We start from the raw sequence: 24,248 nt of genomic DNA, 5'->3' as shown, positions 1-24,248 counted from the left end.
ATAATGTTGCAAATACACAAAAACGAGGACAATGCTATTTCTTGTTAGTTAAGATATTTCTACATAAAGAGAATCTTAATAAGATCTATCTAATTTCTTCTATATGGATTTAAAAATGCATTTTTACTCAAAGAGCCTTATTTTCATCCATTAGTACCTTACATTGAATTTGTAATTATTTAAAATAAAGAAAAATCTAAATTTTATATGTCACAAAGCATTTTTAAACTTCTAGCCTTTTCACTTTTAAATTGACATTACTTTTTTCATTTGAATGTAAGATTAGAATATCTTTGTTTCAAACATTTTAGTTAGTAAACCTGAAATAACCCTTCATCCAGTTAGAAAGACAAACAAATGTCAACTGAATTTGAATTGCCGATTGTGTACATAGTTTCCTCGGTGTTTCCTCATCCTATCGCAATAGTTACTAAAGCTTAAAAAGCTTCAAACTCCAAAAAAAATGTATAATGTATAAATCGTTTATACATTCAAAATCTTAATTTTTCAAATTTCGATTTTTTTAAGTTTGAAGTTTTTTAGCTAGCAGAAAATATTCAGATAGGATGAGGAAACACTGAGGAAACTGTGTACCCAATCGGCAACTCAAATTCAGCTGACCCAAACAAAGCATATTGACAACAGACAAACAATAGGAAAAGAACATTTAAGTTATTTGAACAAATAGAATAAGAATTTAAAGTTTATTGAGTTATATTTTGCAAGTCAAATATGATACTTGATATCATAAAAATTAACTGTTTTTTAATCAAATATGTCAACAATTTTCAATATAGGACATTACAAACTATTAATTAGTGTTTATTATTGGGAATTTAAAGTTGACCATCCCTGATCCCCCTCCTCTTTTACAAGATTTAATAGTTATTTATAGCATCGTATTATAGACAACTTGTCGCAGAAATAAAGATGAAAAATTATAATATTAAAACCAGTTTTGTTATTCACGACGGTCCGCCGGCCCGTGTAAAGAAAACTGGTATTGATTTTATGATTTTTATTTTAATATTCGTGGAAAATTGATTGCAATACGATTCTTTACATGATGTTTCTTTATGGCTGAGAAATGGTGCTAATCCAGCAAATATTAATCGGTTCAAAGCTATGCTGGAAAAATTGACTCTAGACCTTGTGAGTAGCTCTAATTCAGTACAGCTCTTATCTAACTCAACCGAGCCTGAAATATACAATTATATTTTAAAATTTTATTTCTAGTCCACTTTTAGTTTGAGATAAATTCCCAATATCTGTTTGAAAAAATGATCCAACTATGAAAACAAATATGTATTTGAATATGAACCATTTGATAAAAAGTATTTCCCATACTTTGAACTTTATAAATAGACCGGATGGATATATAAAATTGGTATTCATTTAAAGCTAGATAAACTTTTTTTAGCAAAAAATATTCTATTTAAGAATGATTTTTAGTATAATAAAGTAAACGAATTAATTTTTTATAAAAGAGGGAGATGGAACAATTTTTCTTGGGATTGTGGAAGATCCACCCAAAAATAGCAATAAATCTTCCCTGCAATTATGAGAAGCTTCACTGCAAATGAGAACCATATCGGTAAACCAACAAACACACAGACACACATACTGTCACTTATCAGGATTAGTAATCAAAAATGTTGTTCATTGGTAAAAACTGTGTTGTTTTTAGGCATATATGATAATAGTTCTTTTTTTCTAGAAAGATGGAAGACTCAAAACTATCACCCAGCTCTGCGAAATGATTACCAATCTACTATTGGCCAAAGGATTCTAACCTCTAATCCCCGTGTGCATCTGAATCCTAACTTAAGGAAACAGGGTTACATACATACATATTACATACACCATGCTATTTTGTAGCTACTCTAATTGTTTGTATTTAGAAACACCCAGGAAATATATTGAAATTATCAATATGTAATTAGATCATAATATCAACAGAGACAACATATCCTTAAAAGCGAAGCTTATAAACACTAAACAGGCCAATAAAAATGTAAGTTAAGTTTTCTAACGTTATAAATTAGTTGCGTTAAAAAAAATTATGCTGAGAATAAAAATAGAATTAAATAACTCTGACAATTGATTAAAGCAAAATAATATTGTAAAACACAAAATTTTAATATAATAATTTTGATTGATTCGTTACATATCTACCTACAGCTGCTATGCCAACCGCGAGTCATCATTTCTAATAATATTGAGCTTGTCCTAAAAGCAAACACACATATCCATCTAGTTAAGCCAAGCAAAGTTCATGAAATGTAAAGAATGGTCTATTTAATTATTATTTCATTTTGGCCTTTTTTTCTTGCCATTTGGATCAAAAAGTAGTCACTCCAAGCAACCGTTTAACACAGTTATAAATTTCTACCATGCTCAAAAATTATATAGACCTACTGTCATGAAATAAGCGACGTAAATACCCTTATTATAGCAAAGCCACGCTGTCAATAAATATCAATAGGTGAATAGAGTATGTTTTGTATTGAATTTGTCAAACTAATTGGATCATATGTAATAATGTCAAATGTTTAATAGGAACGCTATTTATAATTAGAGGCAGGCAAATGATCTGATTTATTTTATGTTTTAAGTGGTAAAGATTAGAATGTAAATTCTAGGAATTGATTTAGAATTTAAGTGAATATTATAACGGGGGAAAAATTGTCGTCAATTTAGGTGGCTAACATAGACATCATTTATTGGTCAGTTCGTTCGTGCAGTAGGTGGGGAGGGTATTGCGGCAAAGAGGGGAGGATGGGGGGTAATCGTTTTTTTAGCCAGCTACAAATTTACTCTTTATTATAAATCATTATAATCTGGTGTAAGATAAAAGTAATAATAAATCCTTTATTCTAGGGTTGTTAAGAAGCGTGGACATTGTGAGAGATTGATAAAATGTTTCTCTCAGCTGGCTATCATAACGATATTCCCCCTTTTATGACTTTGCACTATCCCCTCCCCTGACCATGGAAGAACATATTGGTCAATATCTGATGATTGTATTAGCAACCTTTACTAGAAATCTTTCCAAACTTTAATTACCCTTATTGATAATCATCAGGATAAGGAATGTGGCGTTTTATCTACCCCCCCCCCCCCAAAATTTATTATTGTTCTTTATATTTCTATTTGGATATTTTTGTTGTAATTCGATTGGAACGACAATTATCTTAGATAAAATCTCCTTGTCGTTTGCAAAAATAGAATAGATAGATAGATGATTCACTAGAAATATCTGGAAGACATATAATTAGATTAGATGTCCAAACAACTTAAAACAGTTAGCCAAATTATGTAATTGATACACAATTATAGACATAATGTTTCGCTAATCACTGTTTTTCAAATCCAGCAAATATTTTAATCAAAATATAAAGCAAACAAGGATGACAACATCCATAAGTAGCGAAGCACAAAAAATCGTCGATTGGAATACGTAGATTTAAAAGGTTTTTACTAAAATCAAGAATAGATTTATGGGATAAAATAAACATGAAACCTTGTTTTATTTTGCATGATGACGATGGTCAAAGTAAATTATATTAAAGATGCTCAAAACAATGGGAAAAATTATTTTGATACAGATATCCCATAAAAGTTTGAAAATTGCATCAAAATATACAAAGATATGGGGAAATATGTAAAACATATAAAAATAGCCAAAAACCTGATAAAAGGCAGTCTGGCCGTCATGGTTGTTTTATTAAAACGACAAAAAATTTAATTTTTAAATCCTTAACTTAAAAAATTTGGAAAATCGGACCATATACACTGAAGATATGGAAAAAAGTGTTAAATATATAAAAATAGCCTAAAACCTGCTAAAAAGGCAGTCTGGCCGTCATGGTTATTTCGTTTAAAAGACGGGAAATTTAATTTTCATATATATAACTGAAAAATTTTGAAAATCGGACTATAAAAACAGCTTTTAGATTCCCATAAAGAAAAATCTGCACATATATGATATAATATAAATTCTCATGACGATTTGTCAATAAAATTTGGATCTGTGATAACTTATAATTTATATAATTGTTTGAAAAGCAAATCTTTTCTATACATATAAAAATCTTAAGAAAGTTAATTTTGTTGATTCCAGCACAAACAATTTAAAGCAGTGTTAATCAGCATCCTATAATATAAAGTAGTAAGGTTCTTTTGTTTGTAGCATAAGATTTTAATAACTACTGAACTGATTTAGTTCTTCCTTTTAGACTATCTCATTTCTTCATTTTCGCCTCTTCGATCAAAAACAGAAAACCTAGATACTAGTGGCGCCACCACTATTATTAACTTAATACATTTAATAATTTTTTCCATCGATTTTGTTGTACAGTTTACAGTATTTTTTAATGTTTTTAAATGTAAAATATTTATTATTCTTTTAAGATGTCATCCTTGTTATCAGATAGATAGAGAACATTATTGTCAATAGATTGCGGATTTTTTGCAACATGTAATTTAGATTTGCAAACAAAACAGCGTTTGTATCTTGTGGGTAGGTGCTACAAAAATACTTATTGTGTTTGTTTGTTAAAACTTGTAAGCAGTGGCGTGCACAGGATTTGACCTGATGTAGATGATGAAGTGGAGTGGACGAAGAACTTTGCAACCTCTGATGTTCTGAAGTTGGTAGATGCACCGCGGACAGGCTTCTTCTCGGCATCCCAACCCTACAGATCTGAATCCTATCGACCTTTGGAAAAAACCGAGAAAAGTAGCAAGATTTCTACAGCTAGATGGCAACCCTGAACCAGACCGATGAAATGGCTACACACACACACATAGGATTTGACCAGGTGGGTTCAAACCTTGAGAGTTGGGAAAGAAAGACGTCCAAGCTTTCATTTGTAAGGGTATTCAAGATTGTGAGACGTAATGGCGAAGTGTACCGAAATTTTATTTATCCCCTCTCCCAATAAAAAGTTTTACCCAGGGGGTGCAATTTACATAGGTTAGGATAGGGTAATTCACCAACTTATTTTTACCTCATATGAAAAAAAATAAAGGTTTGAACATATTTCGGGTATAAATGATCATTAAGGTAAACAGAAATTTTTAAATGGCTTCTGTGGCTGCAACTTTTAAAATTTTATTAGTCCATTAATCTTTTAACGGTCTATTTAACATCTTGTGAAATTATTCCGCCTTTATCACCTGCCGTTACAGAAGTTTTATGCTTTTTTGCATTACTAAAATTTGTACAGATCCAAATTGTGTACACTACATATAATAGGATTAATTGGTGATTAGCTATTTTCAAGTGTTGTAATCATTATTAATCTTCTAAAATTTGGTCTTTGATTACTTGCAAGTTATACTGATATATCCTTTTATACAAAGTTGAAAGTTTTTTGTTTGAAAACAGATATCGGAAAGTGCTAGTCCGAATGGTTGTACTTTTTAAAGAAGTTTTGTAAATGTCATATTACCTAATTAATTTTTTCCAGACTTCAGATAGTTTAACACGCCCTCCCCTGGAGGCTAGGGGTGAAAGATCTAGTTTTTAGTAGCGAAGTTACTCTCTAATTCGAAATGTCCGTCCGTCCGTCTGTCTAAGACAAAGTGGGGGAAACGTGATTTTCTCGGCTCCTATAAAAGATAGACAGCTGAAATTTTTATTGAAGATTCCCATGACATATGCGTATCTAATCTATACATTGTTTTGTCCATCTGTTTGTTAATTGGGGTGCTAGATCGATTCCTAGATTTTTTTATTTTCGTAATTTTCTCGACTCCTTTTCAGACAGACGACTGAAATTTAAGGGATTAAGTAAATTTGAATCATATATATTTTACAAAGTTTCATTAACCCTTACAGATCGGGGGGGGGGGGTCATATTGACCCCCCCCTCTATTTTTTCAATGTCATTTTTTTTGTAGGTAAGATAGAGAGTTGTGACTTCATGACTTTTTAAGTTTAGTAATTATACGTCGGCAAGAGTTGATTTTATTAGGATATCTGGTCTGTGTCGGTCGTGGTGTCCGGTCAAAGTCGGTTGGGTAGCACCAAAATTAAAAAAAAATTCTAAATAATTGTATTGAAAGTATAATAGTATGTTTCGTTTGTGAATTCGAACCTTTATCCTTTCTTTCTTTCCTTATCATATTTGGTAGTCTAAAAAGAGCGCCTATTTGAATTTCATAAGTGTGTGCGGCATTTCAAACAATAAATGCGCATACCAGGCCTAAAACAAAGCCCATGTGGCCATCTTATTGTTTCCGTTGGACAGTGCGGAGTTTCTGTGTATGAAAAACTATGTTTCACAATGAAATGTGGTGTTATCCGTGCTGAAAATACCTTGAGTGCTTCCCGGTTTGACATGACCAAAAGACTCGGTAAATATTTATTTCTTTTAAGCATTTAAATAAAATGGAATGATATCTTAAAGAAGGCAAATTAATTTCTTTATTTTTTCATCAAAATTAGACCAAGTAATTGATTATTTTTGTATCAGAATATTTTTATAGTAGTCTATGATGATTTTATCTATGAATTATAAACTTGCATTAAGTTTTGATTTAATTTTAAGCAAAAGAAGCCTAACCTTTTTTATATATTTTGAAATATAAATTTGAAATCACGAAACCTTTTAGAAAAAGACGATTATGTCCAAATGAAAAAAGATTTATTTTCTTTTACAAGATTTATTTTCTTTTATGAAGTATTTAACATTTTAATATTTGATTATTAATTTTGTTATTTTTATTTCAGCATTGACCGTTTTATACAATAAATTGTATTAGTAACTATGCTGGTTTTGATTCATGTAGGAAGTAGCAGGTTTAGTACGTTTGTACTAAAAGATCTCGTACACGGCCAGGCAAAAGCCGTTGTACCGAAACAATAATTCTTAATTTCTACATTATGACTTTGTATATAAGATAGGAACCTAAAATTTTTTTGTTGAATACTGAGATATCAATGACCTTATGAGAAAAGTGGTGTTATGACCGTTTGACCGCACCCTGACCGACTTTATGACCGATTTTTGTCCGGCTTTTACTACAGACATATATCATGAATATCGTGGCTTCTATTACAGCTAGAGACCTATAATTTTTTTTGGTAAATCCTTGAGCAATAATAAACAGATAAAAATATTAATTGGCGCCGCCAACCGCCGTTTTACCGCCGTAACCGCCGAAAACGGCGGTTTCCGTTATTTGCCGTTTTTTGGCGATGATCAGAAAAAGTAATTTTTTTGTTATAAAAAATGAAAGTTCGTCCTAAAATTTGGTCATCCTAGCTGCAAAATTGGCAGCTCTACAGCTGTTTTAAAATTTAGCGTCTGGCCGCTAAAAAGCGGCTAAGGAGCGGCCTGACTGCTATGACTAGAAAAAGTAATTTTCTCTAAAAATACACATGAACCACCAGAAAACAATTTTACGTCTTTATCTGTAACAGAAGCCGAGATAGAGGGGGGGGTCAATATGACCCCCCCCCCACCCCGATCTATTAAGGTGGGAATAGGGGCCCGATCTGTAAGGGTTAAGATTTTTATATTGATTTGGGTGCTAGATCGATTCCTAGTTTTTCAAGTTTTCATGATTATCTCAACTCCTGTTTAAGAAAACGGCTAGAATTTTAGGGATTAATTAAGTCACTATTCTACACATTTATATAAAGTTTTGTTAAGATTATTGGTTAGGGTGCAAGATCGATTCCTAGTTTTTCAGGTTTTCATGATTTTTTATTTATACATATTTTCACCAAGTTTAAGAAAGACTTGCTATTGGTTGGGGTGCTAGATCAATTCCTTTTAATTTTACGTTTTGTTTCTTAGCTTAATGCTTCAAAATATATCATACATTTTCAAAAGGTTTCGAGATTTATTTCATTTATGTCTTTTTAACATACTCAAAAGACTATTTTTTCCTGATGTCTATCATTAAATTTTGAGCTTCGCTACTTATGGATGTTGTCATCCTCGTTAATATATAGATAGTTAGATATACTATTTTAAAGAAATTTAATTCTCTATTGATTAATTTATTACCCTTATAAAGTTTAGGGAGTTTAAATACTGTGTTAAACCTTAAAGCATTTTTAATATTCATTGAAATTTTCTGTAATATGATGTTATACATGATTTTCAGTATTAATGAAAACTGGTTCTAAGCCAGCAGATATCAATTGGTTTCAATTGAACCTAGTAATAGTGTCTTACTTTTTATATCTGTGACGTAACAAAAATCCATCTCTTTTTTAGGTGTTTCCTTTCCCACCCCCCTCTCATCCTTCGATTTTTGTTACGTCACAAAGATAAAAAGTTAGACACTATTACTAGGTTCGTTTCAATTTTCAAAGCCCTACTGGAAAAAAGTTTTTAATGTCGGATATAGTAGTAGAAATATAAAAGAGCTTGCAATCAAAAAGATGGCTGTCTCTAGAACGTTTCATGATTCTTGTCTTCTTTTTATGTGTTCTGATCAAATATAATATATGTCTTGGCCTTAAGGGGGCTTGTTGTCGCTTCGGGTTCTAGACCTCTCAACGCACTTTAAAACATACTCCGCGTTTTAATTGCTGTATAAAGCGTTAATTCGCCCTACAAACAACCAACCCTTTGATTGCACGACCTTTTTCTAAGAAGCATGGTAGTGAGTTGCGCCTGTTTTGGAACAAGACATTCCCCATGCTCTATCACTTTAAGTCATAGACATCAGTAGTCTTTATTTATGAGTCGGTGTTAAACGACGAGCGGATGCGCTACATATGTTGAGCCACGGCGCGGGTTAAAAAATCATGAAGCCTTGCCACAATAATTAAGATTAAATAAATGTCTATTTATCAAAAATGTGTTGGAGAGGTTTGTGATAATATAATTATCTAGTTAATGTTGATTGAGCAGTTATTTATCTGTATAAGAAGCTTAACTTTTCTATAACCAAGTTCAGTCAGTCTCTAGCGCTGGAAAGTGTCATGTGTAACGTCATAAAAATACGTCTATTATACAATATACATATCTTTTTACGGGTTTTCTTTCTCAATACTCTTCTTATCTCTCCTTGTTAGACGTATTTTTATGACGTCAAACATGACAGCCTGCCAGAAAAAAAATTGCATCTTCCTACTTTATTGTAATGATACAAGCAGTGACGAGCAAAGTAATTAACCTTGGGGGGTGTGAAACAATTAGGGAGTGAAAACATTCTGGATTCAAGAAGGGATATAGTATACGTTTTATGGACAGGTTATAATTGATCGTTAATTTAGGTTGCTACAATAATCCTCATTTATTGGTCAGTTTGTTAAGCTAATAGAAATGGAGGTGATGTGGTAAAAGTGGTCGTTATTTTAGCGCTGCAAGTATCACTGACGAACCCCAAACTCCCAAAAGAGATGGGAGAAAAGGGAAGAGATTTTCTTCCCCCCTTCCCTAAACATATATGACGTCATGGAATCGTCTTTCTCAAAGTGGGACAGTTTGGGGTTCGTCGTATCACTTTAAGTATAAATTTTTTTATTTCTGTTATTGCTGTCCTACTTATGGACGCATAGTTATTAATAATGTTGTTAGATATGACGCACATGAATATTACTTTTTTTTATGATAAAGTAGTTACATGTGCATCTGTCTGTGTGTGTGGTTCTGATAATTTCAGGGAGGGAGGACACATTGGCCTGTAAAACACTGGTATCCAAAGTCTCTCTCATTCTTTTGTGATTTTTAAAAAACTTTTTAGTAGGTTGAAACTACTAATGAATAATATATCTTACATATATCTTTAGGGGTAATTTGTTTAACATTATTGGCTATGTACATAAAGTCTTATCCCTTAAGATCCATGGTTAATTTTAAAGATTACTGATTAAGCAGTATCTTATCTGTAGACTATAATTGAGCTTGTATAAGTAGTTCTACAAAACTTTACTTATTTGGAACTTGTTAAGCAATTCTAATCGACCCTTGCTATTCCTTTCATTTGAATACTCTTTAATTGTCCAAATTAGTCTAAAGATATGTCTATTACAATTGAATAAATTAGTTTCATTACAGTATTAATTTTAATCAATCTTTTACTTCTCTTTTCTTTTCCATTTTCTTTATCTTTTCTCTTATTTTGTTCTTATGATATTAATTTTTACTTACATATTTGTTGGAACTATATTATGTATACTTTTTAAAAAATAATTCCTTTTCTAGGTATACGAAATTGGTTTTCCGAGAAAGAAAAACTCAAGGGATCTTAAGGGATAAGATAATAAACAATAAAATAATGTGCACACAAGATTTGGTTTTTAAAAATCACGCATTTTGTAGGTATATAAAATTAATGGCGCGAGGTTGAGACACTGCTAGTTTGTACAATCCAATCAGGTTTGACAAGAACATGTTTTGAAGTAAACGAATAAGATAACGTGTTTTTAATAATCTTGTTGTCAGTATAATTTATTTTCAAGTGTCCCCTCCCTCCCTGAGTAAACTCTGAAAATTATCAGAAAATGTAATCTCTTAAATGTACAATGACATTTCTGCAAAAAAGTTAATTTTGTTCAGAAATTTATTCTTAATCCCAGCACTCTCCCTCCCCCTCCCCCACCCACCAAAAAAACCATAACACATAGTACACTGTAGAATATTTGGAATAGTTAGTTGTGAAAGGACCCAGCATCTAAAATTTTCCTTTTCAGCTAGGGAGAAAAAGCATTTTTTTTTTTGAGGGGGGGAGTATTTTTTAAGGGTGATGTTATGCATGGAAATGGGCTGTGGGGTCATAGGGATTTTTTAAAAAATTGACATTGACAAAGTGCATTTTCTAAAATCAGGGCTGTCAAAAAATTTGTTATAATATGAATTTTTTTTTATTGCTTGGATATTTTTCTGGTGGGTAATAGTAACAATAAAATATCTACCCGGAGTTAGAAGACGCTTCCCTGCGCTCTGTCCAGTAGTTATCTAAAACTTATGTGAAAATACAGACAGACACACACACATCCTATTTCTTCTCTGTGAAAATGTATATCTTCAGTGCGCAATTATATGTGTTTGCAGGCGATCAGTTTAAACAAGGGAGCGAAGCTACTCTGTTTTTGGGTTGTCCCACTACAAATATCCAAAATTTTCTTGTCTGTTGAATGATTTAATTAAGAATATTGTTTAAAATTAGATAAACATTATCATTTTGACAGACAGAACTTACTTTATTCTTTAATTTCCAAAATATTGAAACCTGCGATACCAAAATACTAACTGTTTAGAAAATTATTCAGGAAAGATGTATGTATGTATTTATGTAACCTTGATTCTCTAAATTTAGGATTCAGATGCACAAGGTCATTTTGGCCCATCATAGATTAGTAAGCTTCACGCACAGCTGAATGTATTCAATGTTTCATTACAAGCTGACCAGCAATTCTCGTGGAAGCTACTCAATTATTACATCACACTGGCCTAGAGCTTTGACAGGTGTTCCATATTAAGCCATCCCTAATTAATGGCACTCTCATTTGAATGAGGAGCATGGACGAGGAGAAGCACGATTAAAGTTGTGCAGGTAGGATCCTACGTCCTCCTATAAATCTCCCTCCTTACATCCTAAGCCGCGACTAAGCCTTAAGTTTAAACCCATTTAGATGCTTTCTTTTAAAAAAGGGATTGCTATATTTGGGTTAGGTTAAGACTTCAAACTGATTTTTAAAATTGTTGAGGGTTGATTTTTCGAGGCTTACAGAGACGGCTGATGCGCGGCTGCCGAGCCCTGGATTAAGACATATACCCTATATGTTAGCTGTTCTTCTAAAAATTTCACGGTTTTTTGTCAACCTGCATTTATGTTCAAACTATTTATAAATTTTCTATATTTGTGAATGTCGATAATCAAACAAATATTTAAATATAATTTTATATTTTTGAATAAATATTATTTACACACATATTATTACTACACAGTGTTGCGTTGAAGAGACATTTTTTCAATATGTTTTACAAATTTATTAATATGTAGTTTTACATTTATAGTTTTTCCATTGATAAGAATACGAATATGATTAAAAAGGTTTTTTTTTGTAAATAAAAATTGATATTTGAAAAAAGTTTAAAACTAAGACAGAAAATCTAGGAAAGGAAAATGGAATAACATGTTTTGTATTTTATATGCTGTTGTACATTTATTATTTATTTTTGTTGTTATAAGGTTACTTTTGAGTAATCTCTTTTTTAGCTTCTTTTTCTCTGGAATCCTGAAAGAAAACAAAATATCAACAAGAATGTCAACATCCATAAGTAGCGAAGAAAAATATATTGTAGATACCAAAACTCAGAATCTAAAGTCAATAAATTACATTTCCTCTTAGATATTTAATATCCTAGATCCTAGATCCTTAATAGTAGCAGTATTGACACGGACAAAATGGGTTATAGAATAATAAAGCCATTAGAATAATCACAAAAAAAACAGCCATATTTCTAAAAAAGTAGTTTTGAAAATAAAATTATCTCTATAAAAATGATTTTTATAGCTTTCCTGAGAGACAAACTAACAACACAATGTATAGAGTGGATGCGCTTAAGCCATAAGAAAAAAAATAAAGCACTTTCGTCAAATCTTTTTTAAAGACTCGCAAAACCTACAAATATTTATTATTACAGAATTAAGATAGATTCAATTTAGAAAAGCGTAGCAACTCCATAATAATTACCAGAAAGTCCATTAGTGTTGTCCTTGTTTTTTTTAAATTTATTTCATAGATAATAAGAATTGTAAAAAAATCTACTAACTTTTAATAACAATAGTTACATCACATATTCCTAAAGGTCAAAATAGATTAAAGAGCAAAAGTAACCAGTAAAAGCTAGTTCAAAGAAGTGTTTTTGTTGCCCAAGGATTGGAAAAAAAGAATGTTAAGAAAATGTTTTCTTTCTATATTTAAAAGAGTGTTTCTTAAAATAAATGGGGAAAAGACATTTTATTAAAAAAATCTTCCAATCTTAGCTTTTTTCAATGCAGTTAAAAATTCCTTTTTTTGTTTCTTTAAATTAATTTGGGAAAAAAATTTAATTAAAATGTTCTTCTAAACTTAGTTTAAAAATTCCTTTTTTGTTTGTACTTGAACTTGATAGATGTTCTTGCGGCAAAATGATTTTTAAAAGCGAAGCTTTTTTATAATTAGGGTAGGTCTGTTCGTCCGTAACGGATAGCTTTTTTCGTTAATTTAGGCATGTTAGAATTGTCCTATCGATTTCAAACTTTGCATGGAGATTCCTGTAGTAGTTAGGTACCATTTAGAAAGCGTAGCAACTCTATAATCATTACTAGAATGTCCATACGTCCATTTTAAACATGTTGATTTTTCTACTTTTTTAACAACAAATTTTTATGTGATCTAATTATCCGTTTGATCTGATTTTTGGTATATTGATTCATGGGACAACAAAGTACAATATTATAAGTGAAGCAACTCTATAATCAAGTCCTAAAAATGTAAGTATGTCCACAAACATTATTCTGTATCAAGCAGTTTTTCAACAAATTTAAACAAATACATTTATATTCTTATTATTCAGTCCTGACGCTAAACAAGTGTTAATGTCCGTTTGTCCTACCGTTTCAATGCTTCGCTTTTAAGATGTTGTCATCCTTGTTTATTTTCTAAAATACAACCAACACTGGAAATTGTGTATCACAAAACCTATCTAAGAACCAAAAAAAAGTCCCAGTAATGATAATTCCTTAATTTTAGTATGCTAATTATTGATTAATATGTTATATATATAGATTAACTTCAATGAACAGTTTAAATGTTTTATTTTAAACATTTTGAATTTTTTTGTCTTATATACTTTCTAAGCTACTCTATAATTAAATTTGTCTGTCAGTCAGTCAATCTGTAACGCTATGCGGGAAATTAGATTTACTGATATGGATGTTGTCTTCCATTTTTTCCAATCATAGAGCAGCTAAGCTTCTAGGGAAAGTATAGAAAGTGCATCTATAAACTAGAATTTTCAGGTTTGGACTCATTTTCAATGCATTACTTGCTTACCTTATCTTCGTATCTCTGTTTACTTTAGAGTTGCGGTTTTTTTTTTTTTTGGGGGGGGGGTAAAGTGATTCATTTCAAGGGGATATAAACTTACGAGTATGGAAGCACACAACCCCAAAATATTTCTTCTTGGACCTAAAAGAAGAACCATAACGGCTCAGCACACGGACACATTAATATGATTATCATTTGTTGGGTTTCTATTTTTCTATATTACTAAAAAAATATTCTTGAAAATTGTAGTCTAGATGATAAATCTCTGAATTAGATTAATAGCAAAAGTGCAGAAACAATCTGACCACATTATTGGTTAGAAAGTCCACAACGCAAAAGGAAACCAAAATTTGAAAGTTTCTTTTGACCAATAAGTATCTACTTTTAACTCAATTGATGATTTTGATCTTGTTGTAATTTCAGTTTTGTGCTTCAATAATAAATCGATATCAATTAGGCTGTACTTTTTTCTTTCAAATTAAACTAATAGAATGTTAAAAATTAAGTGAAAACGTTTTTACCTTTTAATCTAGGAAACCAGTATTGACCAGTTTCTCAAGGAAAAACTTCACATCTCCCAATTCGGAATCCTAAATTAGAAAGAAAGATAAATATGAGGGGTCTTAAGGGATAAGTTAATGAAAGAAAAGTGTATGCAATCCCCAATTATGATTAACAAAGTTACCACTTCTGTAGATTATTATTAATGGCGAAGAAGTTTTGACACTTCTAGTTTTTTTTGACCAATCAAGTTTTTTGAGGCAATCAATAAGATTAAGTGAATGGAAAACCTTGGCAACGATTAAATTTATAGTCAAATGTCCCCTCCCTCCCTGTTTAAATATACAGATTGATATATTAAACATAGTTTATGAATAGATAAATAGATAGAGTGATATCTATTCAGATGGATAGATAAATATATTGATTAATATATTTTAGGCGAATATATAAATAGATAGATAGATAGTTAGATGGATAGATATATAGATGGACCCTAAATTATGGTTTTAAAAAGCCAAAGCAACAAGAAACGTTAAGTTCTCTTGAGAGGTCGGTGTTAAATTCCTCCTCCCCCTCCCTCTAAATAAGCTTCCCAGTAAATAAAAGTCATACGGTCGAACAGTTAGTAAAACTGTTTGGTACAGATAAAAACACAAATAGATAAACTATTACTTTTATATTAAGAAAACTTAAATTTACATGAGATATCCGAAGTTAATTTTACTTAATTTAATATTAATGCTTTCATGATAGAAAATGATTGAAGATTTTTTTCTAAAACTTTTACAAAAAGAATAATGGAGAGGTTTTTTCTTAAAAAACAATACACAGAACAGAACTTTTTAAAAACAAATACCAAAGAATATTAACACTGTTAGATTAAGTTAGGGTATGTTTAGAACCCAGCAGGAGCTATAAAAATGCTTTGGTGAACAAAAAAATGTTTGAGTAAAAGCACCAAGTTACGAAATACTGGAAGGGAAGATGCATTTGCAGGATAAAACAACAATTGTTTACCTTAATACCCAAAGATTTGAGCATGCCAATATCTCCATTCTCGACAGCCATAAACACTGATCTTAGATGCTCAATATCTGGCCTGAAAGAGAAATAAAATTACAACATATTATATGGGAACTTTGAATATGGGAACTTTGATACCTTAATGTCAATTAGCGGCTTCGCCCCCTTGAGGCCTCAAGTGGCACTAGAGTTGGGATGGATATAGTCCATTCCACACATTTTAAATATTAGTTTTGGGGGGGTTTGGTGGTATCCTCCCCCAAAATAGTTATAAAACTTCCCAGATCTTGTTAGAGGCTACATTGTAATAAAGAACCATATCAGTTCAGCGGTATACTTTGGTGCATACAGAGACGAGAGACAGACAAACATCCTGTTACCTTTCCATAAGATTTTATAGAACAACACAACGAATAGTAAAATGAAAAATCATGAACAAATACAAGTTTTGTTAACCCGGGCCTTAGGCCCCTCGGGTCTAACAATGCAGGAATTAATTGATTACATTTGAAGTTTGGGGAGTTTAAATACTGTGTTAAACCTTGAAGCATTTTCAATATTCATTGAAATTTGTCTGTAATACGATGTTATACATTATTTTCAGTATTAATGAAAACTGGTCCTAAGCCAGCGGATATCAATCGGATTCAAAGCCCTACTGGAAAAAAGTTTCTATTGTCGGATATAGTAGTAGTAATATAAAAGAGTTTCATGGTTCATATCTTCTTTTTATGTGATCTGATTAAATATAAGAGATGTCTTGACCTTAAGGGGGCTTTCTGTCTCTTCGGGTTTCTAGACCTCTAAACGCACTTTAAAACATACTCCGCGTCTTAATCTATAATACAAAGTAGAATGATGTCTGTTCGTCCGTCCGAAGCTTAAGATCTCGGTAACCACTGAACCGATTGAATTCTACTCTTCAGGGTATATACCTACTGGTCCTGTGGTGGTTTTAGGCTATTTTCTTGGGGGGTGGGACACCCCCTACCCCCCCCCCAAAAAAAAATCCCCCCCCCCATTTTTTTTTTGAGATGATTTCCTTGGTCCTTTTTTTTGCAGGAGATTTCCTTGGTCCTTTTACGAATTTCACCTAAATTTTTGTTTCTTTTTGCAGGAGATTTTCTTGGTATTTTTACGAATTTCACCTAAATTTTTTTGATCACCTCTTGGGGCAGAGCCCCTAGAGGCTAAGGGCGAAAGCCGCTAGTTGCTGTATAAAGCGTTAATACGCCCTACAAACAACCAACCCTTTGATTGCACGACCTTTTTCTAAGAAGCATGGTAGTGAGTTGCGCCTGTTTTGGAACAAGACATTCCCCATGCTTTATCACTTTAAGTCATAGACATCAGTAGTTTTTATTCATGAGTGGGTGTTAAACGACGTGCGGAGTCGCTACATATTGAGCCACGGTCGCGGGTTAAAAAATCATGAAGCCTTGCCACAATAATTAAGATTAAATAAATGTCTATTCATCAAAAATGTGTTGGAGAGGTTTGTGATAATATAATTATCTAGTTAATGTTGATTGAGCAGTTATTTATCTGTAGAAGAATCTTAACTTTTCTATAACCAAGTCCCGCCAGTCTGAAGGGCTGGAAAGTGTCATGTGTAACGTCATAAAAATACGTCTATTATACACATCTTTTAAGGGTTTTCTTTCTCACTACTCTTCTTCTCTCTCCTTTTTAGATGTATTTTTATGACGTCAAACATGACAGCCTGCCAGAAAAAAATTGCATCTTTCTACTTTATTGTAATGATACAAGCAGTGACGAGCAAAGTAATTAACCTTGGGGGGTGTGAAACAATTAGGGAGTGAAAACATTCTGGATTCAAGAAGGGATATAGTATACGTTTTATGGACAGGTTATAATTGATCGTTAATTTAGGTTGCTACAATAATCCTCATTTATTGGTCAGTTTGTTAAGCTAATAGAAATGGAGGTGATGTGGTAAAAGTGGTCGTTATTTTAGCGCTGCAAGTATCACTGACGAACCCCAAACTCCCAAAAGAGATGGGAGAAAAGGGAAGAGATTTTCTTCCCCCCTTCCCTAAATGTATATGACGTCATGGAATCGTCTTTCTCAAAGTGGGACAGTTTGGGGTTCGTCGTATCACTTTAAGTATAAATTTTTTTATTTCTGTTATTGCTGTCCTACTTATGGACGCATAGTTATTAATAATGTTGTTAGATATGACGCACATGAATATTACTTTTTTTTATGATAAAGTAGTTACATGTGCATCTGTCTGTGTGTGTGGTTCTGATAATTTCAGGGAGGGAGGACACATTGGCCTGTAAAACACTGGTATCCAAAGTCTCTCTCATTCTTTTGTGATTTTTAAAAAACTTTTTAGTAGGTTGAAACTACTAATGAATAATATATCTTACATATATCTTTAGGGGTAATTTGTTTAACATTATTGGCTATGTACATAAAGTCTTATCCCTTAAGATCCATGGTTAATTTTAAAGATTACTGATTAAGCAGTATCTTATCTGTAGACTATAATTGAGCTTGTATAAGTAGTTCTACAAAACTTTACTTATTTGGAACTTGTTAAGCAATTCTAATCGACCCTTGCTATTCCTTTCATTTGAATACTCTTTAATTGTCCAAATTAGTCTAAAGATATGTCTATTACAATTGAATAAATTAGTTTCATTACAGTATTAATTTTAATCAATCTTTTACTTCTCTTTTCTTTTCCATTTTCTTTATCTTTTCTCTTATTTTGTTCTTATGATATTAATTTTTACTTACATATTTGTTGGAACTATGTTATGTATACTTTTTAAAAAATAATTCCTTTTCTAGGTATACGAAATTGGTTTTCCGAGAAAGAAAAACTCAAGGGATCTTAAGGGATAAGATAATAAACAATAAAATAATGTGCACACAAGATTTGGTTTTTAAAAATCACGCATTTTGTAGGTATATAAAATTAATGGCGCGAGGTTGAGACACTGCTAGTTTGTACAATCCAATCAGGTTTGACAAGAACATGTTTTGAAGTAAACGAATAAGATAACGTGTTTTTAATAATCTTGTTGTCAGTATAATTTATTTTCAAGTGTCCCCTCCCTCCCTGAGTAAACTCTGAAAATTATCAGAAAATGTAATCTCTTAAATGTACAATGACATTTCTGCAAAAAAGTTAATTTTGTTCAGAAATTTATTCTTAATCCCAGCACTCTCCCTCCCCCTCCCCCACCCACCAAAAAAACCATAACACATAGTACACTGTAGAATATTTGGAATAGTTAGTTGTGAAAGGACCCAGCATCTAAAATTTTCCTTTTCAGCTAGGGAGAAAAAGCATTTTTTTTTTTGAGGGGGGGAGTATTTTTTAAGGGTGATGTTATGCATGGAAATGGGCTGTGGGGTCATAGGGATTTTTTAAAAAATTGACATTGACAAAGTGCATTTTCTAGAATCAGGGCTGTCAAAAAATTTGTTATAATATGAATTTTTTTTTATTGCTTGGATATTTTTCTGGTGGGTAATAGTAACAATAAAATATCTACCCGGAGTTAGAAGACGCTTCCCTGCGCTCTGTCCAGTAGTTATCTAAAACTTATGTGAAAATACAGACAGACACACACACATCCTATTTCTTCTCTGTGAAAATGTATATCTTCAGTGCGCAATTATATGTGTTTGCAGGCGATCAGTTTAAACAAGGGAGCGAAGCTACTCTGTTTTTGGGTTGTCCCACTACAAATATCCAAAATTTTCTTGTCTGTTGAATGATTTAATTAAGAATATTGTTTAAAATTAGATAAACATTATCATTTTGACAGACAGAACTTACTTTATTCTTTAATTTCCAAAATATTGAAACCTGCGATACCAAAATACTAACTGTTTAGAAAATTATTCAGGAAAGATGTATGTATGTATTTATGTAACCTTGATTCTCTAAATTTAGGATTCAGATGCACAAGGTCATTTTGGCCCATCATAGATTAGTAAGCTTCACGCACAGCTGAATGTATTCAATGTTTCATTACAAGCTGACCAGCAATTCTCGTGGAAGCTACTCAATTATTACATCACACTGGCCTAGAGCTTTGACAGGTGTTCCATATTAAGCCATCCCTAATTAATGGCACTCTCATTTGAATGAGGAGCATGGACGAGGAGAAGCACGATTAAAGTTGTGCAGGTAGGATCCTACGTCCTCCTATAAATCTCCCTCCTTACATCCTAAGCCGCGACTAAGCCTTAAGTTTAAACCCATTTAGATGCTTTCTTTTAAAAAAGGGATTGCTATATTTGGGTTAGGTTAAGACTTCAAACTGATTTTTAAAATTGTTGAGGGTTGATTTTTCGAGGCTTACAGAGACGGCAAATGCGCGGCTGCCGAGCCCTTCATTAAAACATATACCCTATATGTTAGCTGTTCTTCTAAAAATTTCACGGTTTTTTGTCAACCTGCATTTATGCTCAAACTTTTTATAAATTTTCTATATTTGTAAATGTCGATAATCAAACAAATATTTAAATATAATTTTGTATTTTTGAATAAATATTATTTACACACATATTATTACTACAAAGTGTTGCGTTGAAGAGACATTTTATCAATATGTTTTACAAATTTATTAATATGTAGTTTTACATTTATAGTTTTTCCATTGATAAGAATACGAATATGATTAAAAGGTTTTTTTTTTGTAAATAAAAATTGATATTTTAAAAAAGTTTAAAACTAAGACAGAAAATCTAGGAAAGAAAAATTGAATAACATGTTTTGTATTTTATATGCTGTTGTACATTTATTATTTTTTTTATTATTTATTTTTGTTGTTATAAGGTTACTTTTGAGTAATCTCTTTTTTAGCTTCTTTTTCTCTGGAATCCTGAAAGAAAACAAAATATCAACAAGGTTGACAACATCCATAAGTAGCGAAGAAAAATATATTGTAGATACCAAAACTCAGAAGCTAAAGTCATTAAATTACATTTCCTCTTAGATATTTAATATCCTAGATCCTAGATCCTTAATAGTAGCATTATTGACACGGACAAAATGGGTTATAGAATAATAAAGCCATTAGAATAATCAAGAAAAATCAGCCATGTATCTATTAAAGTAGATTTGAAGATCACACTTCCACTAAAAATATAATTCCCATAGCATTGCTGACAGACATACTGACAAAACAATGTATAGAGTGGATGCGCTTAAGTCATAAGAAAAAAATTAAAGCACTTTCAACAAATCTTTTTTAAAGACTCGCAAAACCTACAAATATTTATTATTACAGATAGATTCAATTTAGAAAAGCGTAGCAACTCTATAATAATTATCAGAAAGTCCTATGGTGTTATCCTTGTTTTTTTTCAATTTAATTCATAGATAATCCAAATTATAAAAAAATCTACTAACTTTTGATAACAATAGTTACATCACATATTCCTAAAGGTCAAAATAGATTAAAAAGCAAAAGTAACCAGTAAAAGCTAGTTCAAAGAAGTGTTTTTGTTGCCCAAGGATTGGAAAAAAAGAATGTTAAGAAAATGTTTTCTTTCTATATTTAAAAGAGTGTTTCTTAAAATAAATGGGGAAAAGACATTTTATTAAAAAAATCTTCCAATCTTAGCTTTTTTCAATGCAGTTAAAAATTCCTTTTTTTGTTTCTTTAAATTAATTTGGGAAAAAAATTTAATTAAAATGTTCTTCTAAACTTAGTTTCAAAATTCCTTTTTTGTTTGTACTTGAACTTGATAGATGTTCTTGCGGCAAAATGATTTTTAAAAGCGAAGCTTTTTTATAATTAGGGTAGGTCTGTTCGTCCGTAACGGATAGCTTTTTTCGTTAATTTAGGCATGTTAGAATTGTCCTATCGATTTCAAACTTTGCATGGAGATTCCTGTAGTAGTTAGGTACCATTTAGAAAGCGTAGCAACTCTATAATCATTACTAGAATGTCCATACGTCCATTTTAAACATGTTGATTTTTCTACTTTTTTAACAACAAATTTTTATGTGATCTAATTATCCGTTTGATCTGATTTTTGGTATATTGATTCATGGGACAACAAAGTACAATATTATAAGTGAAGCAACTCTATAATCAAGTCCTAAAAATGTAAGTATGTCCACAAACATTATTCTGTATCAAGCAGTTTTTCAACAAATTTAAACAAATACATTTATATTCTTATTATTCAGTCCTGACGCTAAACAAGTGTTAATGTCCGTTTGTCCTACCGTTTCAATGCTTCGCTTTTAAGATGTTGTCATCCTTGTTTATTTTCTAAAATACAACCAACACTGGAAATTGTGTATCACAAAACCTATCTAAGAACCAAAAAAAAGTCCCAGTAATGATAATTCCTTAATTTTAGTATGCTAATTATTGATTAATATGTTATATATATAGATTAACTTCAATGAACAGTTTAAATGTTTTATTTTAAACATTTTGAATTTTTTTGTCTTATATACTTTCTAAGCTACTCTATAATTAAATTTGTCTGTCAGTCAGTCAATCCGTAACGCTATGCGGGAAATTAGATTTACTCAGCTGTTATGCCTTTTGCCATCCGTATTTCTAATTATAGAGCAGCTAAGCTTTTAGCACGAGTATAGAAAGTGCATCTGGAAACTAGAATTTTCAGGTTTAGACTTATTTTTAATGCATTTCTTGCTTATCTTATCTTCGTATCTCTGTTTACTTTAGAGTTGCGCTTTTTTTTTGGGGGGGGGGGGGGGGTAATAGTAATTCATTCAAGGGGATATAAACTTACGAGTATGGAAGCACCCAACCCCAAAATATTTCTTCTTGAACCTAAAGAAGAACCATAACGGCTCAGCACACAGACACATTTATATGTATATCATTTGTTGGGTTTCTATTTTTCTATATTACTAAAAAAATATTTTTGAAAATTGTAGTCTAGATGATACATCTCTTAATTAGATCAATAGCAAAAGTGCAGAAACAATCTGACCACATTATTGGTTAGAAAGTCCACAACGCAAAAGAAAACAAAAATTTTGAAGTTTCTTTTGACCAATAAGTATCTACTTTTAACTCAATTGATGTTTTGATCTTATTGTAATATTTAATTTCAGTTTTGTGCTTCAATGATAAATCGATATCAATTAGGCTGTACTTTTTTCTTTTAACTTAAACTAAAACAATGTTGAAAATTAAGTGAAAACGTTTTTACCTTTTAATCTAGGAAACCAGTATTGACCAGTTTCTCAAGGAAAAACTTCACATCTCCCAATTCGGAATCCTAAATTAGAAACAATATGAGGGGTCTTAAGGGATAAGTTAATGAAAGAAAAGTTTATGCAATCCCCAATTATAATTAACAAAGTTACCACTTCTGTAGATTATATTTAATGGCGAAGAAGTTTTGACACTTCTAGTTTTTTTGACCAATCAAGTTTTTTGAGGCAATCAATAAGATTAAGTGAATGGAAAACCTTGGCAACAATTAAATTTATAGTCAAATGTCCCCTCCCTCCCTGTTTAAATATACAGATTGATATATTAAACATAGTTTATGAATAGATAAATAGATAGAGTGATATATATTCAGATGGATAGATAAATATATTATATATTTTAGGCGAATATATAAATAGATAGATAGTTAGATGGATAGATATATAGATGGACCCTAAATTTTGGTTTTAAAAAGCCAAAGCAACAAGAAACGTTAAGTTTCTCTTGAGAGGTCGGTGTTAAATCAACCCTCCCCCCCCCCCTCCCTATAAATAAGCCTCGCAGTAAATGAAAGCCACACAGTCGAACGGTTAGTAAAACTGTTTGGTATAGATAAACACACAAATAGATAAACTATTACTTTTATATTAAGAAAACTTAAATTTACATGAGATATCCGAAGTTAATTTTACTTAATTTAATATTAATGCTTTCATGATAGAAAATGATTGAAGATTTTTTCTAAAACTTTTACAAAAAGAATAATGGAGAGGTTTTTTCTTAAAAACAATACACAGAACAGAAAACTTTTAAAAACAAATAATCAAGGATATTATTAACACTGTTAGATTAAGTTAGGGTATGTTTAGGACCCAGCAGGAGCTATAAAAGTGCTTCGGTGGACAAGAAAAATGTTTGAGCGAAAGCACCAAGTTACGAAATACTGGAAGGGAAGATGCATTTGCAGGATAAAACACCAATTTTTACCTTAATACCCAAAGATTTAAGCATGCCAATATCTCCATTCTCGACAGCCATAAACACTGATCTTAGATGCTCAATATCTGGCCTGAAAGAGAAATAAAATTACAACATATTATATGGGAACTTTGAATATGGGAACTTTGATACCTTAATGTCAATTAGCGGCTTCGCCCCCTTGAATCCTCAAGTGGCACTTGAGTTGGGAGGTATGTAGTCCATTCCACAAATTTTAAATTTTAGTTTTTGGGGGTTTGGTGGTATCCTCCCCCAAAATAGTTATAAAACTTCCCAGATCTTGTTAGAGGCTACATTATAAAAAAGAACTATATCAGTCCAGCGGTTACGGGTATACTTTGGTGCATACAGAGACGAGAGACAGACAAACATCCTGTTACCTTTCTATTTATAACAATTTATAGAACAATACAACTAATATTAAAATGAAAAATCATGAAACAAATACAAGTTTTTTAGCCCGGGCCTTAGGTCCCTTGGGTCTAACAATGTAGGAGTTAATCTCATATTTTATCGC

At 31.5% G+C, this 24,248-nt stretch overlaps 1 protein-coding gene across 3 annotated transcripts in view; it reads right to left on the bottom strand.

Annotated features, from left to right (window-relative positions):
• Window positions 1-11,860: 11,860 nt before the first annotated feature.
• LOC145328946 (IDLSRF-like peptide) overlaps window positions 11,861-24,248 on the bottom strand; it is a 28,745-nt gene continuing 16,357 nt past the window's right edge. For 2 of the 3 annotated variants that reach the window (XM_080172910.1, XM_080172912.1), the window contains exons 8-10: window positions 23,720-23,801; window positions 22,728-22,796; window positions 20,045-20,407 (exon numbers count right to left, since the gene is read on the bottom strand). In XM_080172910.1, coding sequence (XP_080029036.1) covers window positions 22,731-22,796; window positions 23,720-23,801 — 148 coding nt within the window. In that variant the 3' untranslated portion in view covers window positions 20,045-20,407; window positions 22,728-22,730. Of the gene's footprint in view, window positions 12,212-14,529; window positions 14,599-15,529; window positions 15,612-20,044; window positions 20,408-22,727; window positions 22,797-23,719; window positions 23,802-24,248 lie in introns of those variants that run through there. The other variant, XM_080172911.1, reaches the window with a different exon arrangement.

This window comes from Acartia tonsa, chromosome 9 (assembly GCF_053477335.1).
Source record: "Acartia tonsa isolate MP-2025a chromosome 9, ASM5347733v1, whole genome shotgun sequence".
Taxonomy (NCBI): Eukaryota; Metazoa; Arthropoda; class Copepoda; order Calanoida; family Acartiidae; genus Acartia; species Acartia tonsa.
The sequence above is the reverse complement of the archived record's forward strand: the minus strand, read 5'-3'. Positions and strand labels throughout refer to the sequence as shown.